The 23,388-nt window shown below is 38.4% G+C and overlaps 1 protein-coding gene across 50 annotated transcripts in view; it reads left to right on the forward strand.

Annotated features, from left to right (window-relative positions):
- The window catches only part of CARF (calcium responsive transcription factor), a 91,349-nt gene that overhangs the window by 21,013 nt on the left and 46,948 nt on the right, over positions 1-23,388 (forward strand). For 36 of the 50 annotated variants that reach the window (XR_014828973.1, XR_014828967.1, XR_014828960.1 and 33 more), the window contains 5 exons: positions 6,342-6,531; positions 13,072-13,192; positions 16,349-16,492; positions 18,795-19,028; positions 22,046-22,208. Coding sequence is in view for 19 of the 50 variants with exons in the window: in XM_084998450.1 (XP_084854576.1) it covers positions 6,342-6,531; positions 13,072-13,192; positions 16,349-16,492; positions 18,795-19,028; positions 22,046-22,208 (852 nt within the window). In the remaining 31 variants the exon portion in view is untranslated. Of the gene's footprint in view, positions 1-5,093; positions 5,204-6,341; positions 6,532-13,054; positions 13,193-16,348; positions 16,493-18,794; positions 19,029-22,045; positions 22,209-23,388 lie in introns of those variants that run through there. The other 14 variants (XR_014828982.1, XR_014828984.1, XR_014828981.1 and 11 more) reach the window with 3 other exon arrangements.

The following is a 23,388-nucleotide window of genomic DNA, read 5'->3' on the forward strand; positions in this document are numbered from 1 at the left end:
CTTAACTCATCTATCATTTTATTCCTTAGAGATGGTAAGCTCTATTAAAGTAGGGATCATGTCAATCCCTTCACACTTCACTATCATTTCTTCTTTTGTAACTCTTTTCTCTTGTCTTCCATAAAACTTCACTGGCATGTTCCTTCTTCCTTTTTTTTTTTTTTTTTTTTTTTTTGTCTTTTTGCCATTTCTTGGGCCGCTCCCGCGGCATATGAAGGTTCCCAGGCTAGGGGTTGAATCGGAGCTGCGACCGCCCAGCCTACACCAGAGCCACAGAGCCACAGCAACGCGGGATCCGAGCCACGTCCGCAACCCACACCACAGCTCACGGCAACGCCGGTTCCTTAACCCACTGAGCAAGGCCAGGGATCGAACCTGCAACCTCATGGTTCCAGTAGGATTCGTTAACCACTGAGCCACAACGGGAACTCCTGTTTCTTCTTTTTACATATATATTTTTTTCTTTCTTTTTTATGGCCACACTTAAGGCATGTGGCCACACTTGAGGCATATGGAAGTTCCTGAGCTAGAGGTCAAGTCAGAGCTGCATTTGCTGGCCTGTGCCACAGCCATGGCAAATGTGGGATCCGAGTCATATCTGTGACCTGTGCCGCAGCTTGCGTCAATACCAGATCCTTAACCCAATGATCGAGGCTAGGGATGGAACCTGCATCCTCAAAGATACTATGTCAGGTTCTTAGCCCACTAATAGAGGCCAGGGATTGAACCTGCATCCTCAAAGATACTATGTCAGGTTCTTAAACCACTGAGCTACAATAGGAACCCCTCTACTTTTTATGATTCTTTCTCTTTCTTTGGTTGCACTTATTTCTTTTCGTATTCTCAGTGGAAATTTCTCAAGGTTCACTGTTTGACCTTGTCTTATTTCTCTACATTGTATCCCTCGAGGAGCTTATCAACTTTGTTGACTTTCAACTCTCCCTTTTTTTTCCAGGGCCACAGGTGCAGCATATGGAAGTTCCCAGGCTACGGGTTGAAACGGAGCTACAGCTGCTTTTCTAAGCCACAGCCATAGCAATGCCAGATCCGAGCTCCGTCTGTGACCTGCGCCACAGCTCATAGCAACGCTGGACCCTAACCCACTAAACAAGGCCAGGGTTCAAAACAGCATCCTCATGGATACTAGCCAGGTTTGTTTCTGCTGGGCCGCAATTGGAACTCCTCAATTCTCACTTTTATAAAAATGATCCCCAAATCTGTATCACCAGTCCTTTATTTCTGCCCTTGCTTTTGTTCTAGCTACTTACTTGAAGCTTACTTGGATTTCATCTCAAATTCACCATACCCTAAACAGAAATTATCTGCTATGCTACAACTCATTCTACTTACTAAAGGCCTTGCCTGTATAGTAACAAATAACTTTTCTAAGGAAAAGTCTAAAATAAAGTTTTAGACTAATTTTTTATTTTCCCATATTCAGATAGTCATCTGATTCTTGTAGCTTTAAAGTATCTCTTTGGGAGTCGGGAAGACTCTTCTGCAGAACTTTGCTATCTTGGACCCAATTATAGTAACAGCCTTCCTGTTCATCTCTTTGACTCTTCCATTTCTACTCCCTAACTCTGCAGTTTTCTAAAACTACTTACCTTTATTTATTTTGTTGTTGTTGTTGTTGTTGTTGTTGTTGCTATTTCTTGGGCCGCTCCCGCGGCATATGGAGGTTCCCAGGCTAGGGGTTGAATCGGAGCTGTAGCCACCGGCCTACGCCAGAGCCACAGCAACGCAGGATCCGAGCTGCGTCTGCAACCTACACCACAGCTCACGGCAACGCCGGATCGTTAACCCACTAAGCAAGGGCAGGGACCGAACCTGCAACCTCATGGTTCCTAGTCGGATTCGTTAACCACTGCGCCACGACGGGAACTCCCTAAAACTACTTATCTTTAAATCTTACCTTCATTGTCTTTTTCTCACTGCCTCATAAGTTCAATATTATTTTTTCCACATCATTTAGCTACTTATTCAAAGTCTTCCATAATCTAGTATCACCTTATCTTGTCCTATTTTACTTCCTCCTTTCTCCAAGGCATCTTTCATTTGTATTAGCCCAGTCTTTCTACTTTCTACAAACACTTGAGAATTTCCCTTTATCTCCTCCTCCACATCTTTTTATTTCCATTTCCTAAGTTATTTTTTTCTTCTACTTACCTTTCTAACTACTGTTCTTCAAATCCCAATGCAATCCCTATATATCTTTTCTGTAATAATCTAGTGATTTACTTTATCTTTTACCTATTTATATCTTTAAATTATTTGACAATTATTGCCATTACCATTCTTAATTATTTGCTATCTTGGGTTGTTCATTATTATGTAGCATTTAAACTATATACTTTTTGAGGGAAGGCCATGCTTTTCAACACATACACCATACATAGTAATAAGTATTTAATTATTAAAATACTTCATTGTTTTAAACAAATATTAAAATGTGGGAAGGACAAACATTACTTAAGTTTTAATATTTTGAGAATATTTCTAATTGTAAGGTCTAATGATGTATTACACTTAGTAGGACATTATCACTCTTGTTGCTTTTCTAAGTCACAGAGAGTAAGATTTTTCCCCCCCTCACACTTTTTTTTGTTAGTCATAGTTTTTCTCTGGTTCTATTTCTTTTTTTTTTCCTTTTTTCCTTTTTCAGGGCTGCATGTGTGGCATGTGGAAGTTCCCAGGCTAGGGGTCGAATTGGAGCTGTAGCTGCCTGCCACAGCCACAGCAATATGGGATCTGAGCCATGTCTGTGACCTATGCCACAGCTCATAGCAACACTGGATTCTTAACCTACTGAGTGAGACCAGGGCTTAAACCCACATCCTCATGGATACTAGTCAGATTAGTAACCTGCTGAGCCACAACGCGAACTCCTTCATTGGTTTCTTTTTTCTTTTTTTGCTTTTTTAGGGCCACACCTGTGGCATATAGATTCCCAGGCTAGGGGTCCAATCAGCTGTAGCTGCTGGCCAACGCCTCAGCCATGTGGGATCCGAATCACGTCTGCAACCTACACCACAGCTCATGGCATCGCTGGATCCTTAACCCACTGAGCAAGGCCAGGAATTGAGCCTGTGTCCTCATGAATGCTAGTCAGATTTTTTTTCTCTTAGCCATGATGGGAACTCCCTTCATTGGTTTTTTAAGTTACTATTATTATTATTATTTTTTTTTTGTCTTTTCTAAGGCCACACCTTTGGCATATGGAGGTTCCCAGGCTAGGGGTCTAATCACAGCTGTAGCCACTGGCTACACCAGAGCCACAGCAACATGAGATCCAAGCTGTGTCTTTGACCTACGCCACAGCTCACGGTAATGCTGGATCCTTAACCCACTGAGCAAGGCCAGGGGTCAAACCCGCAACCTCATGGTTCCTAGTTGGATTCGTTAACCACTGAGCCACAACGGGAACTCCCTAAAGTTACTATTCTTGCTGTTTAATGAGGGTTTTAAAAATCATTATTCTAAACTTCATGAAATGCTATGAACATAAAAGCATTAGCAATTATGTGGCCAAATTATCTCATTTTATATCATGGTATATTGTGTGGCTTATCTAATATTATATATCTTAAAATATTAGTTAAAACTGCCCAGCATACTGAATTATCTCCAACAGTGAAGGATTCTTTCTTTTTTCCAAGCTATATTAATAGTGAAAAACGTTTTTGGAGTTCCTGTTGTGACTCAGTGGGTTAAGAACCCGACTGGTGTCCACAAGGATGTGAGTTCTATCCCTGGCCTTGCTCAGTGGGTTAAGGATCCAGCACTGCTGTGGGCTGTGATGTGGGTCGCAGATGTGGCTTAGATCTGGTGTGGCTGTGGCATAGGCCAGTGGCTGTGGCTCTGATTTATCCCTTAACCTGAGAACTTCCATATGCTATGTGTATGGTCCTAAAAAGATAAAAAGAAAGAAAGAAAAAAAACCCTTTTGTTTAATGACTGAAGAAATACTTTCTTCATTTTGCTTCAATATATTGTTTAATAGTCCTTTTTACTTTTTGAATTTCCATTTAATATTTTTCTTATAGGTATTTTTTAGATTTGACCAAAATGTACTAGTTGGACAAATTTCAATAGAAATTTGAACTTTTATCTCCTGATGTGGACCTGATTACATTGTACTAATTCTGAATTTTTCCTTTCATTGACATTATATACTCTGTATTCATTTTATTTATAAAAAACACATTATGGCTAGACTTGATGTTCCTAATTTTCTTTGCAGGTGATTATTTTGATGAAGAAATATCTAGGCTAGAAGAAAATTCATAAGCATAAGTATTTTCTCTATTTTTAGGGGAAATTGTACATAATGTATTGTTTGGCATCAGATTATCTTTTTTTTTTTTTTTTTTGGCTGTGCCCTCAGCATGTAAAAGTTCCCAACCTGTGCCACAGCAGCAACCTGAGTCCCTGCAGTGACAATGACGGATCCTCAACCCACTGCATCACTAGGGAACTCCCCAGATTATCTCTTTTTATTATGTCCCAAAGTATACCTACAACAGTATGTTTCTAACCTTCCTTTTGTGTAATGTATTCTTGCCAGGTGAATTATTTAGTCTAATTAGAAGGAACAAGATCCCTTTTCCTGGAGTTCCCTTGTGACACAGTGGGTTGAAGATCTGGCATTGCGCTGCAAGGGCTCAGGTTACTGCCAGCACAGGTTCAGTCCCTGGCCTGGGAACTTCCACATGCTGTGGGCATGGCCAAGGAAAAAAAAAAAAATCCGTATCCCCACATCTCTGCTCTTATAGGAAACATACATGCGTTCAATTCTAGGTCTAAATGCTTTTTTTTTTTTTTTTGCTGTACCTGTGGCATGTGGAAGTTCTTGGGCCAGGTATCAAGCCCATGCCACAGCTGTGGCTGCACCACAACTGTGGCAACAGCTGGATCCTTAACCCACTGCTCTGCAAGGGAACTTCTAAATGTATTTCAGTTTAAAAGATCACAGTTAAAAAATTTCTCTGTTATAGAAAAAGCTTTTCTTCTACTTGAGGGATACTCATAAGGTTATGGATAGATAATATCAGTTTATTTACATGATTTATTTATACCTTGCCTTGTTTCAGGAAGAATTTAAGACAGCTTACAAAAATACATAAAGTATATTAGCAAGGTGGAAGTTAAAAAGTGGGAGCTAAAGAATAAAGAAAAACAAGAATGGAACCGTAAAATGGAAGTAAGAAATATATATCTTAATGATTATGTGTGTCTGTGTGTCTGTCTGTACACACACACACAACACATGTCTAATCTAAGCATCTGCATTTCAAAAGGGAAACCTATTTAGTTATTAAGTTCTCTATCCATCAGGTAAAACTAGTTATGCTAATTTCCACAAGCATAAAAGAAAACATTAACTAGTTTTAGTACTAAGGCAGATAGGAATTTCAGAGAACGATCTTTTTTTTTTTTTTTTTTTTTTTTTTTAGTATCGCATCCACAGCATATGGAAGTTCCCAGGCAGAGAAAGATCTTTATAAAAAGAATCTTGAGATATAATAAGCAAATTCTTGGAGTTCCAGTCATATCGCAGGAGAAACAAATCTGACTAGGAATCATGAGGTTTAAGGTTCGATCCCTGGCCTCGCTAAGTTGGTTAAGGATCAAGTATTGCCGTGAACTGTGGTGCAGGTCGCAGACGCAGCTTGGATTGGACCTTAGCCTGGGAACCTCCATATGCCCTGGTTATGGCCCTAAAAAGCAAAAAAAAAAAAAAAAAAATTATTTGACTTTTTTTTTTTTTTTTCTTTAACCCACTGAGCAAAGCCAGAGATTGAATCTGAATCCTCATGGATACTAGTCGGGTTTGTTGCCGCTGAGCCATGATGGGAACTCCTGACATCTTTTTTATAAGAGATAAAAATCACAATTTTCAGATAGACTCATAGCATTGTATCAAAATCAGTTTCAGAAAAAGAAGCCCCAAAGGGAACTAGTAATTTGTGGCTGGTTTTATGTTGACCTAGTTGGATCCAGGGATAGAATTTTAAATATTTGGAAGAGTGGATACACAGTATGTTCTTCAAGCTATCTTCCCTAAATATTATTTCTCTTAAGCATGATTTTGATAAAGATACTGTAACAGTGAGTTTAACATTATATTCTCTAACAGGCTCCTGGACGACATCCATTTATTGATGCTGATTGAGTTCAGATCAGACTTATTGGTTGTAATAGACCATTGCTCTGAGGGGAGAAATGGCATTGTCTTTTGAAAGCTTTGGAGTCCTTCATCTTGGATAACTGCCTTATTAAATTTTTTGTGCAGTGATACATATTTACTAATAATTTTGTTATTGAATTTCCACATGCAGAAAATTGGAGATTCATACCGTGGCTACTGTGTAAGTGAGACTGAATTAGAAAGTGTCCTAACATTTCACAAACAGCAAACACAGAGTGTTTGGGGGACCCGTCAGTCTCCAAGCCCAGCCAAGCCAGCTACACGCTTGATGTGGAAATCTCAGTATGTCCCATATGATGGAATCCCATTTGTCAATGCAGGTACTTTTTTAAAGAGTTATTTTTAAAAGTTTAATAGCAGCCATGATCTATTGTGAAAATACGGTTTTTCCTGTGGTGATACATGTTCATTTTGCTAGATGATAACTGACTTAATTGATGAGAATGTATATTAAATTGAAAAGAAAACTTAGAGTAAATATAATTATTTTATGTTGTAAGGTTGTATTTTAGTATATTAGGGTAAATAAATAATACTTTATACTGGTAAAAAGAAAGTAAAAAATATTCAAATTCCAGGTAGAACTATTCAATGAAACTAAACAATAGAGCAGTTTTATTGTTTTACACATGTATAGCTGGTTGGATGGTTGTTTGTTTTTTTTTTTTTTTTTCCATTCAATCCAGATATCTTCTCCTCTCTTTTTTTTTTTTTTTTTTTTTGTCTTTTTGCCATTTCTTGGGCTGCTCCTGCGGCATGTGGAGGTTCCCAGGCTAGGGGTCTAATCAGAGCTGTAGCCGCCGGCCTTCGCCAGAGCCACAACAACGCCAGATCCCAGCCACGTCTTCAACCTACATCACAGCTCACGGCAACACCAGATCCTTAACCCACTGAGCACGGCCAGGGATGGCACCCACAACCTCATGGTTCCTAGTCGGATTCGTTAACCACTTAGCCACAACGGGAACTCCCTCTTCTCTCTTGTTTTGTCCTGTGGGGGGAAAAAAATCTGTGTCCATTTTATATAGCTTATAGCTCTGGAGTTACTGTATAGCATTTGTATACAATCTAGAGTTATTTGATAGAATTCTAGTATTAGCATTCCCAACCACTAGGTATGTTACAGACAGCTTTCTCAAACACTGGGTTAGTGTTTACTAAAGCAGTAGAGTCTAAATTTTCAGAGTCACACTAGGACTAGCCGACCCCAGAGAACCTTAAAATAAATGTTTTATTTCGGAACTGTCGGGGCACTGACTCCACTGGAGGAGTTGCAGCCTCATCCTGGGCCTTTGAGGATAAACAGAACTACTTAGAGAAAGATGTAACCCTTCTGCCCCAAGTTTTATTCTCCTTCCTAGTTCTCTTCCCTTTTAAACTCTCCTCATGGAGCCACTACATGAATTTAGTGTGTATTTTTCCAGTCTGTATTTTTATACTTTACCGTACATGTTTGTATTTATAATAACATTTTATTATTTTGAATATTTAAAAGTTTATATAAGTAGTAAACTATAGGCATTTTTAGGGAAACTTCACTCACTCATTTTTTGAAATCTACCATATTGATACTTACAGATTCTAGTTAACCAATTAAATTATTATATTATATATTATATTATTATAATTTAAATTATATAATATTAAACCATTACTTAGATTTGATCATTTCAGCATATGACCAAATTACAATTATTTTTCTGTTAATGATCATTTAAGGTTGTTTCCATCTTGTCAGTATTACAAAGAGTCCTATAGTCTAACCTCTACAATGTACATTTTCTGTTGGATAGTTAGAAGTAGTTTTTTTAGAGTGTAGGCATTAAAGTGGAATTGGTAAGTTATGAAGTATGCATCTTTCGTCTGTACAGGATTATCTCAAGTTGCTCTCTAAAGTGGTTGTTCAGGTCCAAAAATCCCTGCTCTAAAATTTTTTTGACCAGATGTATTTCAGAATTATAAATTTTTATAATGTAATATGGTAATAAATTACAGAATATTCCTAGCAAGTATTCTATAGATCATATCCTATAGTAAAACACAGTAGTACTTAATGGATAATCACACTAAATGGAAAATAAGGGTATAACTAGCCTCAAAAAGTTCAGGTCAGGTTTTATAGCCAAATGAATTCCAAAAGAATTTGTTTTCTGTGCTTTTTATTTATTTTATTTATATTTTATTTTTTAATTTTTTTGTCTTTTTGTCTTTTCTAGGGCTGCACCCGTGGCATATGGAGGTTCCCAGGCTAGGGGTCTAATCCGAGCTACAGCTGCTGGCCTACACCCCAGCCACAGCAATGCCAGATCCGAGCTGTGTCTGCAACCTACACCACAGCTCATGGCAACACCGGATCCTTAACCTACTGAGCAAGGCCAGGGATTGAACCTGCATCCTCATGGTTCCTAGTTGGATCCATTAACCACTGAGCCACAATGGGAACTCCTGTTTTCTGTGCTTTTTATTTTTTTTTATTTTTTAATTTTTTTTTATTTTTTTTGTCTTTTTGCCATTTCTTGGGCTGCTCCTGCAGCATATGGAGGTTCCCAGGCTAGGGGTCGAATCGGAGCTGTAGCTGCCAGCCTACACCAGAGCCACAGCAATGTGGGATCCAAGCCGCGTCTGCAACCTACACCACAGCTCACGGCAACGCCGGATCGTTAACCCACTAAGCAAGGGTAGGGATCAAACCCGCAACCTCACGGTTCCTAGTCGGATTCGTTAACCACTGCGCCACCACGGGAACTCCTGTGCTTTTTAAATTTCAGAATCATATGTGAGGGATTGACAGCCTGTATCAAGTTTAGTCCTTTAAGCAATGTATGAAAATTTCCCTTTCCCACATTATTCTGTGATTTAGCATTGTCAGGTTTTTTTAAAATCTTTATACTATGGGGGTTTTCACATGCGTATCAAAGTAGCGGTAATAATAAATGAAATCTCATAATTCTGTGTATCTGTCATCCAGCTTTAACAAGTATCAGCATGTGGTCATTCTTGTATCATTTATAACCCCACTTCTTCATTCCCCAAGGTGACTTTACAGGAAATTCTAGATGATTGTTTCATCAATACTTACTAAAGTATATAAAATATACTGAAGAATGTATCTGAAATATAAGGACTCTCTACATAGATATAAAAATATAATGATAATCCCATTATCACACTGTAAATGAATTAATAGTAATTTCATAATGTCATAAACTGTCCAGTGCTCACATTTCTCCAGTTATCTCATAGTTCTTTTTTCATAGGTTTCTTCAAATTCGCATGTGAAGTTAACAGATTAAATTTAGTTAAATTTCTTCCCATCTAAAAATTTCTCTCCTCTTTTCCTTCAGGTTGTTTGTCCCGTAGAGTTTGCTATATTCGAGATTTTGCTGATTCCATCTCTGTGGTAGTTTTTTTAATTAAAAATTTTTTTTTTTTTTTTTTTGCTTTTTAGGGCCACACTCGTGGCATATGGGTGTTCCTAGGCTAGGAGTTGAATCGGAGCTGCAGCTGCCAGCCTACTCCAGCCACAGCAACACCAGATCTGAGCCACGTCTCTACAACCTATACTGCAGCTCACGGCATGCTGGTTCCTTAACCCCTGAACAGGCCAGGGATCGAACCCTCATCCTCATGGATACTAGTTAGATTTGTTACTGTTGAGCCACAATGGGAGCTCCTCTGTGGTGTTTTAAAGCATATTCCTTTATCTGTCTTCTTTATTTTCTGTAAACTTTTAGATCTTTGGGGTTTGATTAATTGCAGATTTAATCTTCATTAAAGTATTTTCCAAGAATACTTTGTAGGTATGCTATGTCCTTTTAACACTACGTATGTAACCATTTATAACTTTAAGACTGATCAGTGGATTCAGTTGTTTTATTTATTTATTTATTTTTGTCTTTTGTCCTTTTTAGGGCCGCACCTGCAACATATGGAGGTTCCCAGCCTAGGGGTCTTATTGGAGCTGTTGCCACTGGCCATAGCCACAGGAGCAGCAACGCCAGATCCAAGATTTGTTTCCACTTCGCCACAATGGGAACTTCAATTCAGTTGTTTTAGTGCATCGTCAATTTTTTTTTTCTGGCCAGGGCATGGGGGGGGTGCTGTGCCTGCGGCATGCAGAAGTTCCCAGGCCAGAGATTGAACCCTTGCACAGCTATAACCAGAGCCACAGCAGTGAGAACACTGGATCCTTAATCCATTGAACCACAAGGGAACTCCCATCAAATTTTTTTATTGTTGCCAATTTGAGGAGTGTGAGGTAGTATTTTACTGTTGTTTTAATTTGCCTTTCCCTTTGACTAGTGAAGATAAACTTCTCTTTATTTATTTAATATCCTTTTTTTTTTTCTTTCTGAATTGTCTCTTCATAGCTTTTCGCCATTTTTTTTTTTTCTTTTTACGGCCACATTTGCAGCATATGGAGGTTCCCACACTAGGGGTTGAATTAGAGCTACAGTTGAGGCCTACTCCACAGCAACACTGGATCTGAGCCACATCTGCAGCCTATGTAGTACTTTACGGCAACACCAGATCCTTATCTCACTGAGTGAAATCAGGGATTGAACCCTTATCCTCACAGAGACAATGCTGGGTCCTTCACCTGCTGATCCATAATGGGAACTCCTTCTTTGGCCATTTTTCTGTTTGATAGTTAATTTTTATTTTTAAAAATTATCTATGGTTCTTTTATTACTTTCATTTTTAAAATTTATTTTTTATTTTTAAATTTATTTTCTTTTTTGGCCACCCCATGGCATATGGAGTTCCCAGGCCAGGGATCAGATCCAAGCCTCTGTAGTGACCAGTGCTGCAGCTGCGGCACTGCCAAATCCTTAACCGACTGTGCCTGACCAGGGGATCAAACCTGCATCCCAGCGCTCCAGAGACACCACAGCAGGAACTCCTATTTTTGGTTATTTATACTCAACATATTAGTTCTTTGTTTTATGTATTATAAAATACTGATTCTCAAACTGATTTTCCTTTTACCATTATTTATGATGTCTTTTAAATAGCAGTTAATGTCAGCTTTAGCAACGTTTTTGTTCATGAATGGTGTTTTTGGTTTTACATCTGAAAAGTTTGCCCTATTCTACATAGATTAGGATATTCAACTTAAAACTTACATTGTATAGTTTTCACATCTACTTGTTTGTATTGTCTATTGGAGTGTAACAAATTACCCCAAATTTGGTAGTTGAAAACAGCAAACATTTATTGTCTCACAATTTCTCTGGGTCAGGAGTCCAAGAGCAGCTTAGCAAGTGGTTCTGCCCCAGGTTCTCTCATAAGATGGTATTTAAGGTCTTGGCTGGAGCTGCAGTCATTTCATGGCCCAACTAGGGGAGGATTTGCTTTGAAGCTCATTTACCTGGCAGTTGGCAGGCCTTATTCCTTGTCATGCGGGCCTTTCCACAGAGCTACCTTATTGAATGACATCTGATTTCAACCAGAGAGAGCAAGAAAGTACCCTAGATGAAAGTCACAGGTTTGTTTTTTTTTTTTAATAATCTAATATCAAAAATAACATCCTGGAGTTCCCGTGGTGGCGCAGTGGTTAACGAATCCGACTAGGAACCGTGAGGTTGCGGGTTTGATCCCTGCTCTTGCTCAGTGGGTTAACAATCTGGCGTTGCCATGAGCTGTGGTGTAGGTTGCAGACGCGGCTTGGATCCCACATTGCTGTGGCTCTGGCATAGGCTGGCAGCTACAGCTCCGATTCGACCCCTAGCCTGGGAACCTCCATATGCCGCAGGAACGGCCCAAGAAATGGCAAAAAAAAAAAAAAAAAAAATCCTGTGACTCCTGCCATATTCATTAGAAGTACGTTAATAAGTCTAGTCCATGCTCCTGGAGAGGAAATTACACAAGGACGTTGATACTAGGAAGCAGGGATCACTGGGGCCATCTTAAAGGCTAGTCATCACACTATTCTAGTAGCTCAAATAGAAAAAGGAAATAAGGGAGTTCTCATCATGGCTCAGTGGAAACTAATTTGACTAGTATCCATGAGGATGCAGGTTCGATCCCTGGCCTCACTCTGTGGGTTAAGGATCTGACGTTGCCATGGGCTGTGGTGTAGGTTGCAGATGCTCAGATCTGGTGTTGCTGTGGCTGTGGGAAGGCCAGCAGCTACAGTCTGATTTGACCCCTAGCCTGGGAACCTCCATGTGCTGCAGATATGGCCCTAAAAAGACAAAAAAAAAAAAAAGGAAATAAAAATTTAAATTGTTGTTAATATATACGAACAAATGTAGCATTTGCTAATTTATACTTATAAAGTAGTAAAACTTTATTATTAAAAAATCATATGCGTGTAAATATCAGTTGACATTCAGTAAATGTGGTACTTGCTTATTTCCTTACCATAATGTGGTACATTTGGTATCTGTTACAATAAACTTTAAAGTTTATGTGTTTGTATATCTTTTTTTTTTTTTTTTTTTGTCTTTTTGGCATTTCTTGGGCTGCTCCCGTGGCATATGGAGATTCCCAGGCTAGGGGTCGAATCGGAGCTGTAGCCACCAGCCTAAGCCAGAGCCACAGCAACGCAGGATCCAAGCCAAATCTGTGACCTACACCACAGCTCACAACAACGCCAGATCCTTAACCCACTGAGCAAGGCCAGGGATTGAACCCGCAACCTCATGGTTCCTAGTCGGATTCGTTAACCACTGAGCCACAATGGGAACTCCTTTGTGTTTGTACATCTTAATAAGACTTACTGATGTTTTCTTCCCTACTTACTGATGTATAGTTGGAAATCTAGATTTGACATTGCCACAACCAAGTTATTTTTAATTAATATCCAGAACAGATGGATATTTGAATTAATATCAATAGTTGGTTTTGGCCCACAGGGAGTAGAGCTGTGGTAATGGAGTGTCAGTATGGGCCAAGAAGAAAAGGTTTCCAGTTAAAAAAAATCAGTGAGCAGGAAAGCAGGTCTTGTCAGCTCTACAAAGCCACTTGTCCAGCCCGGTAAGTTTTATTTTCTTTTACTTTTTCATTAAGTACTTGTTTTTGACCAGCTAATATGCACATTTCTATTAAGTTTAAGCAGTGCTAAAAAGTATACAGTGAAATCTGTTTCCTCTCACCCTTGCTTCCTGTGTCCCACTTTAAGGCAACAACTCTTACTAGTTTCTTGAGGAACCTTGCAAAGATATTCTGTGTATATGCATTTGGGTGTATACCTTATTTTATCCTCATAAATGGTGAACATCTCAGTAAAGATTACTAGTATTTCATTTCCTTAAACTTAGGAGTACCACACCTTCTTTCCTGCTATGAATTTACATTGATTTATTTCCATACTGAATGCCTATTGTGGTTATTTACTGCACAGCTCTTTATGCTTCATACTAGTGTGAATATAATGATATATACTACTCTATACTTTTTTTTTTCATTCCCAATATATCTGAAAGCTGGTTCCATGTCTGTTTAAAAATGAACTGGTTCCTTTATTGATTGATTTTAAAGATGGTTGTATAATTGACATATAATATTATATTAGTTTCACAGTTCTTTTTTTTTTTTTTTTTTTTTTTTTTTGAGGGTTGCACTCATGGCATATGGAGATTCCCAGGCTAGGGGTCAAATCCAAGCTATAGCTGCCAGCCTATGGCACAGCCACAGCAACATGGGATCCAAGCCCCGTCTGCGACCTATACCACAGCTCACCGCTATAGTGGATCCTTTAACCTACTGAGTGAGGCCAGGGATCAAACCCATGTCCTTATGGATACTATTCAGGTTTGCTACCACTGAGGCACAATAGGAACTACATGGGTCCTTCTTTTTAATAGCCATATAATATTCCATTTATAGATGAATTGTCATTTACTTTAGTCCTCCAATGATGAACATGTAGGCTGAGAAGTATTCTTATTATATACAAAGCTGCAGTTAATAATATTGTGCCTATCTGTACACTTGTGTAGGTCTATCCGTAGAATAAATTCCTTAAAATGAAATTTCTAGGGTAATGGTTATATTCTTTTTAAATGTTGACAGCGCGTAGTTGCTTTGTGGAGTGATTTTTACCAATTATATTCATACCAGCAATGTATAACACCAACATAGTAAATTTTAGGTGAACTAGGACTACTGAGTAGTTATTGCCGTGGGTGAAAATGAAGAATGTGCACCAATAAAAGATTTTGATAATACCCTTTAGTAATATTCTTTTTTCACACTTTGAAAGTGTTTTAAATCATAAGATGAAGTTTAAAAATAACATGTGAAGTTTGGATGTAGTTGAGCTTTGGAACATTTTATTTTAGCATTATAGCTCATATTATAAACCTCAGCATTCTCAAAAAGTTTTTAAAGCCAATTAAGAAGGGAGTTCCCTCGAGACTCAGCGGTTAAAGATCCAGTGTTATCACTGCTGTGGCTCTGGTTACAGCTGTGGTGTGGATTTGATCCTTGGCCCAGGAATTTCTATGTGCCACAAACAGGGCAAAAATAAATAAATAAGTAAAACCAGTTGGGAAGGCTTTTCAAAGTTCCCTCTGTGACACAACAGGATTGGCAATATCTAGCACTGGAATGCAGGTTTGATCCTTGGCCTGGCACAGTGGGTTAAAGGATCCTCTGTTGCCACAACTGCAGTGTAGGTCACAACTGTGGCTCGGATCTCATCCCTGGCCTGGAAATTCCACGTGCCACAAGGTGGCCAAAAAAGAAAAAAAAAAAAAGCAATTTTATATTTTAAGTAATTAAAATATGGCTAAATAAGCTAGAATCATATAGAATGCCATGAATGCTGCTAAAAAATTTGTACTTGATTAAAGAGCAGATAGATGCAGGGTTCCTGTTGTGGTGAAGCAGAAATGAATCTTACTAGTATCCATGAGGATGTGGGTTTGATCCCTGGCCTTGCTTAGCAGGTCGGGGACCTTGCATTACCGTGAGCTGTGGTGTAGGTCACAGACTCAGCTCCAACTCTGCATTGCTGCGACTGTGGCATAGGCCAGCAGGTGCAGCTCTGATTCAGCCCCTAGCCTGGGAACTTCCAAATGCTGAGGGTGCAGCCCTAAAAAGGAAAGGAAAAAAAGAGTAGATACATTCTTCAACAGAGAAATACAAATGTGAAGAATTATTGTGGCATTGATATAGCAAGTGGATTTAAAAACATGAAAAACTGGGGAGTTCCTTTTGTGGCACAGCAGAAACAAATCTGACTAGAATCCATGAAGATGTGGGTTTGATCCCTGGCCTCTCTCACTGGGTTGGGGATCCAGTGTTGCCATGAGCTGTGGTATAGGTTGCATAGCCTGGGAATTTCCATATGCTGAGGATGCAGACCTAAAAAAGTTTAAAAAAGAAAAGAAAACTGGAGGCCCTGAGGCCCTGGAAGGAAAGTATGAAGGTAATCCAGGCATAAAGTGTGTTTATAGCTTCCAGGAGAATGGAGAAGAGACAGATCCAGGAAAAAAAAATATTATTTAGATGTTTTTGCTAAAGTAATGATTACTGGGGTTTTTTTTGTTGTTGTTATTTTTTTGTCTCTGTGTGTGTGTGTGTTTGTTTTATTTGGGCAGAACTTTCAGCATATGGCGTTCCCGAGCTATGAGTAGAATCTGAGCTGCAACTGCTGGCCTATGGCACAGCTACAACAACATGGGATCTGAGCTATGTTTGCAGTCTATACCACAGCTCGAGGCAACGCCAGATCCTTAACCCATTGAACTAGGCCAGGGATCACACCCATATCCTCATGGGTACTAGTTAGGTTCATTTCTGCTGAGCCACAACAGAAATACCAGTAATGATTATTGCTAATTTGCTAAGTATTATGTATTGGGAATATGCCATTTCTTTTGCATGGTCATCTGAATGCTCTCTAGATTAATCAAATTTTCTCTAAATTTTGATGCTTGAACTTCTTAGATTCATGTCTTTTTTTTTTTTTTTTTTTTTTTTTTTTTTTGGCCTAGTCCATGGCATGTGGAATTTACTGGGCCAAGGCTCGAACCCATGCCACAGCAGCTACCTGAGCCAGTGACAGTGCCAGATTCTTAACCCTCTGAGCCACATGGAGCGCCTTAAAGTAAACCTCTGATTGATCTTAAGTTAGATTTTCTTAAATTATTATATAATGAAACAAATTCTTTTTCTTACAAAAAGGATTTATATTAAAAAGGTACAGAAGTTTCCTGAGTATAGAGTTCCTACAGACCCCAAAATTGACAGGAAAATCATCCGAATGGAGCAGGAGAAAGCCTTTAACATGCTAAAGAAGAACTTGGTGGATGCTGGTGGTGTTCTTAGGTATGACATTTATGTCGTTCTTTTATTTTACAGATTACTTGGTTTTATTTGCAAAAATTCTGTCTGTAAGGGAAATTATATTATGTTTTTCAATTATTTCATTAAGAAATGGTTTTTATGGAGTTCCCATCGTGACTCAGTGGTTAACAAATCTGACTAGGAGCCATGAGGTTGCGGGTCTGATCCCTGCCCTTGCTCAGCGGGTTAAGGATCCGGCGTTGTCGTGAGCTGTGGTGTAGGTCGCAGACTTGGCTTGGATCTGGCATTGCTGTGGCTCTGGCATAGGCCAGTGGCTACAGCTCCAATCAGACCCCTAGCCTGGGAACCTCTATATGCCGCTGGTGTGGCCCTAGAAAAGGCAAAAAGAAAAAAAAAAAAAAAGAAAAAAAAAAGAAATGGTTTTTATAATGGTTTTTCATTAAGAAATGGTTTTCAATTATTTCATTAAGAAATGTTTTTTGTAATGGTTTTTCATTAAGAAGTGGTTTTCAATTATTTCAATAAGAAATGGTTCTTACCTGTAGCTTCCTGGGTATTAAAATGATTTTTGCTGTATAGCTATTCAGTTTATCTGCCAAATGTTGTGGGTAATTTTGACCAAAGAATTCTGTATACTGTTTTTCCCCAAATGACAAATATGTATTTAACAACATATTTCATTATATATTTAATACTTTGTTTCAGATACTTATTAGAAGCTGAACTTGCAAAAATATATATATATATTTTTTTAAATCCATCTTAGATTACTTATGGCTGCTAAATTTGTGTTCTAAACCATATATAAAATTCCATTTTATATTTTTTTATGCTTCAGGTTTTAAATAAGAAATATTAGCTCTCTTTATTACTTTCCTTTATATGCCAGTCTGAGGGAAGAATTTGCAATTGTGTAATGGAGTTAAATGTATGGAATACAGTTGTTGTGATCTTTAGAAAAATTTTCAGTATAATGAAAAATGAATATAGTCAATAATTAGATCCTTCAGAACATTCGTGTAATTTTTAAGTAGGCCCCATTTCACACAGTCAGTCAATGCAAGCATTTTATATAAAAATATTTATTAAAACAGTATTCTATCAGATCAATTTATTTTCCTGGTGTCTGTTTTTCTGCATTGCATTATATTCTCTTGCTCCTTGGGGCAACAGGAGCTGGAGTGTTGTAGAGGCAGTATGTTGAGCTCCTGTCGGAGGGGATTCTGACATAGCTCAGTCTTTATAGGCACCGAATTACATCTACTCTTTGGTTAGAATGACTATAGATACAACACAGAAGTTGTAATTTGGGAACAAAATGGTGGAGGAATACAAAAATACACATTTCCAAAGATAATGATTTTAAAAGTCTCATTATTTTGTAATGAGACTTTATTAAAATTTACTTAATATGAAATCTTGAATACCATTTTCATGTAGACTTAAATCCTGCACCCTCCTTAATGTTAAGGTCATAGTAAAAGTCTGTAAGAGTGTATAAAGATTTTTTTAAATTGGGTATAAAACCAATCTTAGGAAAGTTAAGAGAGGGAGTTCCTGCTGTGACACAGTGGATTAAGAATCAGACTGCAGGGAGTTCCCACTGTGGCTCAGTGGATTACAAACCCAACTAGTATCCATGAGGACGTGGGTTTGATCCCTGGCCTTGCTCAGTGGGTTAAGGATCCAGCATTACCCTGAGCTGTGGTATAGGTTTCAGATGTGGCTCGGATCCCACATTGCTGTGGCTGTGGTGTAGGCTGGCAGCTGTAGCTGCGATTAGACCCCTAGCCTGGGAAATTCCACATGCTGTATGTTCGGCCCTAAAAAGCCAAAACAAAACAAAAAAAAGAATCTGACTGCAGTGTCCAGAGTCACTGTGCAGGCACAGGTTCAGTCCTTGGCCCAGCACGGTGGGTTAAAGGATCTGGCATTGTTGTAGCTGTAGCGTAGGTCGCAATTTCAGCTCAGATTCAATTCCTGGCCTAGGAACTTGCGTATGACGTGGGTGCAGCCATTTGAAGAAAGAAAAGGTTTTGAGAGGACATTTTAAATTTTATTTATATGTATTTTATTTCTATTTAATTTATTTAAATTTTAAAAGTTTTATACTTATGTAATATGATACAATCACATGTATTTTCTTAAAAGATTATTCCTTCTTTTGATGCGTATTAATATAAGTAACTATGACTGGGGAGTTCCTTGGTGGTCTGGTGGTTTAGGGTTTGGTGCTTTCACTGCTGAGGCCCAGGTTCAATTCAAGTAACTATAACCCTTGCCTTTGTCTAGTAGTATGATTTTAAATATCTTCTCTTGTTAGGTGGTATGTACAGCTACCTACGCAACAGGCTCATCAGTATCATGAATTAGAGACTTCCTGCCTCCCTTTATCACCTTCCCCTTTTCCTATGTCTTCTCTTGAAGAAGAGGATACTGCAATTAGAGATGAGAATTGTGCATTACCCTCACGTCTACATCCTCAGGTAGCACATAAAATTCAAGAACTAGTATCACAAGGAGTAGAACAAGTGTATGCAGTAAGGAAGCAGCTAAGGTACAGTAGAAACAAATTGTTCTTTGACATCTTTCACTTTTGTTTGTTGGTTTAAATAATACACCTAACATTATAGATATTTTCCAGGATATATGCTATCAGAGTACATAGTACATTAATTTATTAAAATGTAGGAATATAGTACATTAATTTATTAAAACAATCTTATTTATGAACTGATCGTTTTTCAGCAGATGCTTGGCAAGCCAGAGTAATGATTCAGAGTACTCATTTGAGATATTCCACATTCAGATTTGGCAAATTAGACTATTTCTGAACGATATATACGTTGAGTTGTGTACTAAATACATTTATAAAAAAAATTTTTTTGTAGAACCCAAGATTTTAAAATATAAGCCAAGATACTTACTTTTAGCTATTTGAAAGGCAGTTAATTTTTTTACAACAAAATATATAGTTTTTTGTCTAATGAAATTTTATATATGGCACTCTGGTCTAATTTTATTGGTAGTCAGTATATAATAATGAAAATTTTGGTTATGTGGCCCTTACTGTGTGTGTGCCAGGTATTTTGCTAAGCACTTTATATGCATGATCTCATTTATTCTAATGACTCTAAAAAATTGGTGTATTTATCTTCATTCTGCAGATGAGGAAATGTAGACTAAGAGTGGTTAAATAACTAGCTTAAGAGATGCAGGCTGGAGTTCCTGTCGTGGCACAGCAGAAACGAATCCGACTAGGTACCTTGAGGTGGTGGGTTCCATCCCTGGCCTTGCTCATTGGGTTAAGGATCCAGCGTTGCTGTGCGCTGTGGTGTAGGTTGCAGACACGGCTTGGATCTGGTGTTGCTATGGCTCAGGCATAGGCCGGCAGCTGTAGCACCAATTTGACCCCTAGCCTGGAAACCTCCATATGCCACAGGTGCGGCCCTAAAAAGACAAAAAGACAAAAAAAAAAAAAAAAAAAAAAAAAAAAGAAAGAGGTGCAGGCAGAAGAGAAATCTAGATCTAATTCTATAGCCTGTACTCTTTGCCATGATTTCTGCTGCTTAACTGACCTTATTCCTACTGGTTATTGTATAGGCTGATCTGAACAGCACAATGAGTATTTCCTAGGATTATTTCTTTTTTTCTTTTTTTGGCTTTTTGTCTTTTTTCTAGGGCCGCACCCACAGCATGTAGCGGTTCCCAGGGTAGAGGTCTGATCAGAGCTGTAGCCGCTGGCCTACGCCAGATCCACAGCAACTCGGGATCCCAGCTGCATCTGCAACCTACACTACAGGTCACGGCAATGCCGGATCCTTAACCCACTGAGCGAGGCCAGGGATCGAACCCACAACCTCATGGTTCCTAGTCGGTATCATTAACCACTGAGCTATGACAGGAACTCCAATTATTTCTTTATTAGAACATGACTTTTCTATTTAGCAGCTTTCTTAGACATTTTATTTTTATTTCTATTGCGGCATTGTTAGAACAGAGTCAACAAAGCTATCCAGTATTTATTTTTAATTTATTTTTATTTTTATTTTTTTTGTCCTTTTGCCATTTCCTGGGCTGCTCCCACAGCATATAGAGGTTCCCTGGCTAGGGGTCGAATTGGAGCTGTAGCCACCGGCCTACACCACAGTCACAGCAACGCAGAATCCGAGCCACGTCTACTACCTACACCACAGCTCACAGCAACACCAGATCCTTAACCTGCTGAGCAAGGCCAGGGACCCAACCTGCAACCTCTCATGGTTCCTATTTGAATTCGTTAACCACTGAGCCACAATGGGAACTCCCCAGCTATCCAGTATTTATTAAACCTAAGTCTTAACGAACTGAGATACAATACCGCTCTGCAGTATGAACTACTGAATGTAGTACACAGAGTATATATGTATTGAATTTTATTATTTTTTATATGTTTGTTTTTTATACCATCGTTTGGCAGTGCTGCCTTTTATTAATATCTTCTCTTTTGTCTGCTTATAAAATTTGAGCACATCATATTTCATATATTAATTGGTACCTTTTGAAAGCAGTGAAGCATGATGTTTATGCACGTAACCTCAGTGTAAGCCCAATCTCTCTTACTAGGAGGTGTATAACTTTGGACAATTTACTTAACTTCTGGAGCCCTCAGTTCTCTCATCTGTAAAGTGGGAATGATAACTATACCTTCCTCACAAGATTATAGCATGGGTTAAAGGAGATACTAGATGTGAAGTGTTCCATACAGTGCCTGACATAGTAAGCATTCAAAACACTATATTTAAATTGAAAATAGGGAGTTCCCTTCATGACACAGTGGAAACGAATCTGACTAGGAACCGTGAGGTTGCAGGTTCAGTCCCTGGCTTCACTCAGTGGGTTAAGGATCCAGTGTTGCTGTGAGCTGTGGTGTAGTTCTCAGACTCAGCTCAGATCCCACCTTGCTGCGGCTCTGGTGTAGGCCATTGCTACAGCTCCAATTAGACCCCTAGCCTGGGAACCTCCATATGCCACGGGTGTGGCCTAAAACGACAAAAAGACCAAAAATAAATAAGTAAGTAAATTGAAAATAGGGAGTTCCCATTGTGGCACAGCAGAAAAGAATCCAACTAGGAACCATGAAGTTGTGGGTTTGATCCCTGGCCTTGCTCAGTGGTAAGGATCCACTGTTGCCATGAGCTGTGTGTGGTATAGGTTGCAGACATGGCTTGAATGTGGTGTTGCTGTGGCTATGGTGTAGGCCGGAGGCTACAGCTTCGATTTGACCCCTAGCTTGGGAACCTCCATATGCCACGGGTTTGGCCCTAAAAAGAAAAAAAAAAAAATAGTGATTTCTTTAAATTTATAAAAATAGCAAAGCTCACTCTAAGATATACAGGTGTTTAACCAATGAAAATGTTACATTTCTTTAATCTGAATGAATTCTATGACAATGTTTGGGAAAAAAGTGGAAAAATATAAACCACTCATAAAGCTACTGTACAGAAGTTTATGCTAAAAGAGAACCTTTCTCATTTGATACAGAGTAGATTGCTAGATTGTTTATGTTTTTATTCTATTTTATATTCTCCACAGAAAATTTGTGGAAAGAGAACTATTCAAACCTGATGAGGTACCTGAAAGACATAATTTATCCTTTTTTCCAACTGTAAATGATATAAAAAATCACATCCATGAGGTACAGAAATCCTTGAGAAATGGAGATAATGTATATAACTCAGAGATTATTCCAGCAACGGTATGATTACAACTGTAATTCCTTGTTTTACTACTAAATCTCAGCTTCTGTTATTATTTGGCCTAATGTGTGCTTGATTGCTATTAAGTCTTTAATAAGTAACTGTGATAAAAGGAAAAACAGTAATATCTTTTTCTTAAAATGTAAACACTATGAACTCTCAGATGAGGATTTGAATAATATATATATATTTTTTTTTGGTCTTTTGTCTTTTTTGTTGTTGTTGTTGCTATTTCTTGGGCCACTCCCGCGGCATATGGAGGTTCCCAGGCTAGGGGTTGAATCGGAGCCGTAGCCACCGGCCTACGCCAGAGCCACAGCAAGGCGGGATCCGAGCTGCGTCTGCAACCTACACCACAGCTCACGGCAACGCCGGACCGTTAACCCACTGAGCAAGGGCAGGGACCGAACCCGCAACCTCATGGTTCCTAGTCGGATTCGTTAACCACTGCGCCACGACGGGAACTCCTGAATAATATTTTTGATTACTCTCATAAGAAGAAATATCAGTAAATTTCCAACCCTGACTCTTATAACAATAGTAATGTTCACTTAAAAAAAAATCAACATATTTTATCTCTATAAAAAGTATATTGTATTCATTTAACAGATATTTATTGAATGCATATTGTGTATATCTCCACCTTTTTAAAATAGATCAGCAAGTTTAAATAGAATAGTTTATACTTGAATACACAAAATGATGATGTTGCTTCTATATGTCATCTGTAAATATGCGTTTGACCTCATATTGTGATATTGTAGTTTCCCCCTGAAAAGTGGCCATTTCTATGAAAAATTTCCCTACTTTGTAGTGAGTAGTATAACTACTTAGAAAAACTAAGGCCGTGATTTTGGCATTAAAATCTCAACTAGCAATATCCTTTGCTCTTCATTTTTTTACTATGTAAATTCATTTACTGTGTAGATTCAGATATTTTTAAAGTTAGAGCTACTATTCTTTTCTATCCAAAACGCTTAGTCATTCACTGTCCAACATTCAGGAATGAAAACATATTTGGTTAGCAGAGGTCTTTGCCCTCTATACTTGCTATCCAAATTCTTGCTATGTGAACTTGGGAAGCTAACTTATTTGGATAGTTAAATATACCTATGTTTGAGAATGTGAACAAGTAAAGAGAGTAATTACAGAGTAAAGTACATTTGTACTATGAATAAA

Source organism: Sus scrofa, chromosome 15, assembly GCF_054392235.1.
Source record: "Sus scrofa isolate SSC_HxYL_T2T_F1_AM1 chromosome 15, Sscrofa_HxYL_maternal_Yorkshire_Landrace_v2.0, whole genome shotgun sequence".
NCBI classification, from domain to species: Eukaryota; Metazoa; Chordata; class Mammalia; order Artiodactyla; family Suidae; genus Sus; species Sus scrofa.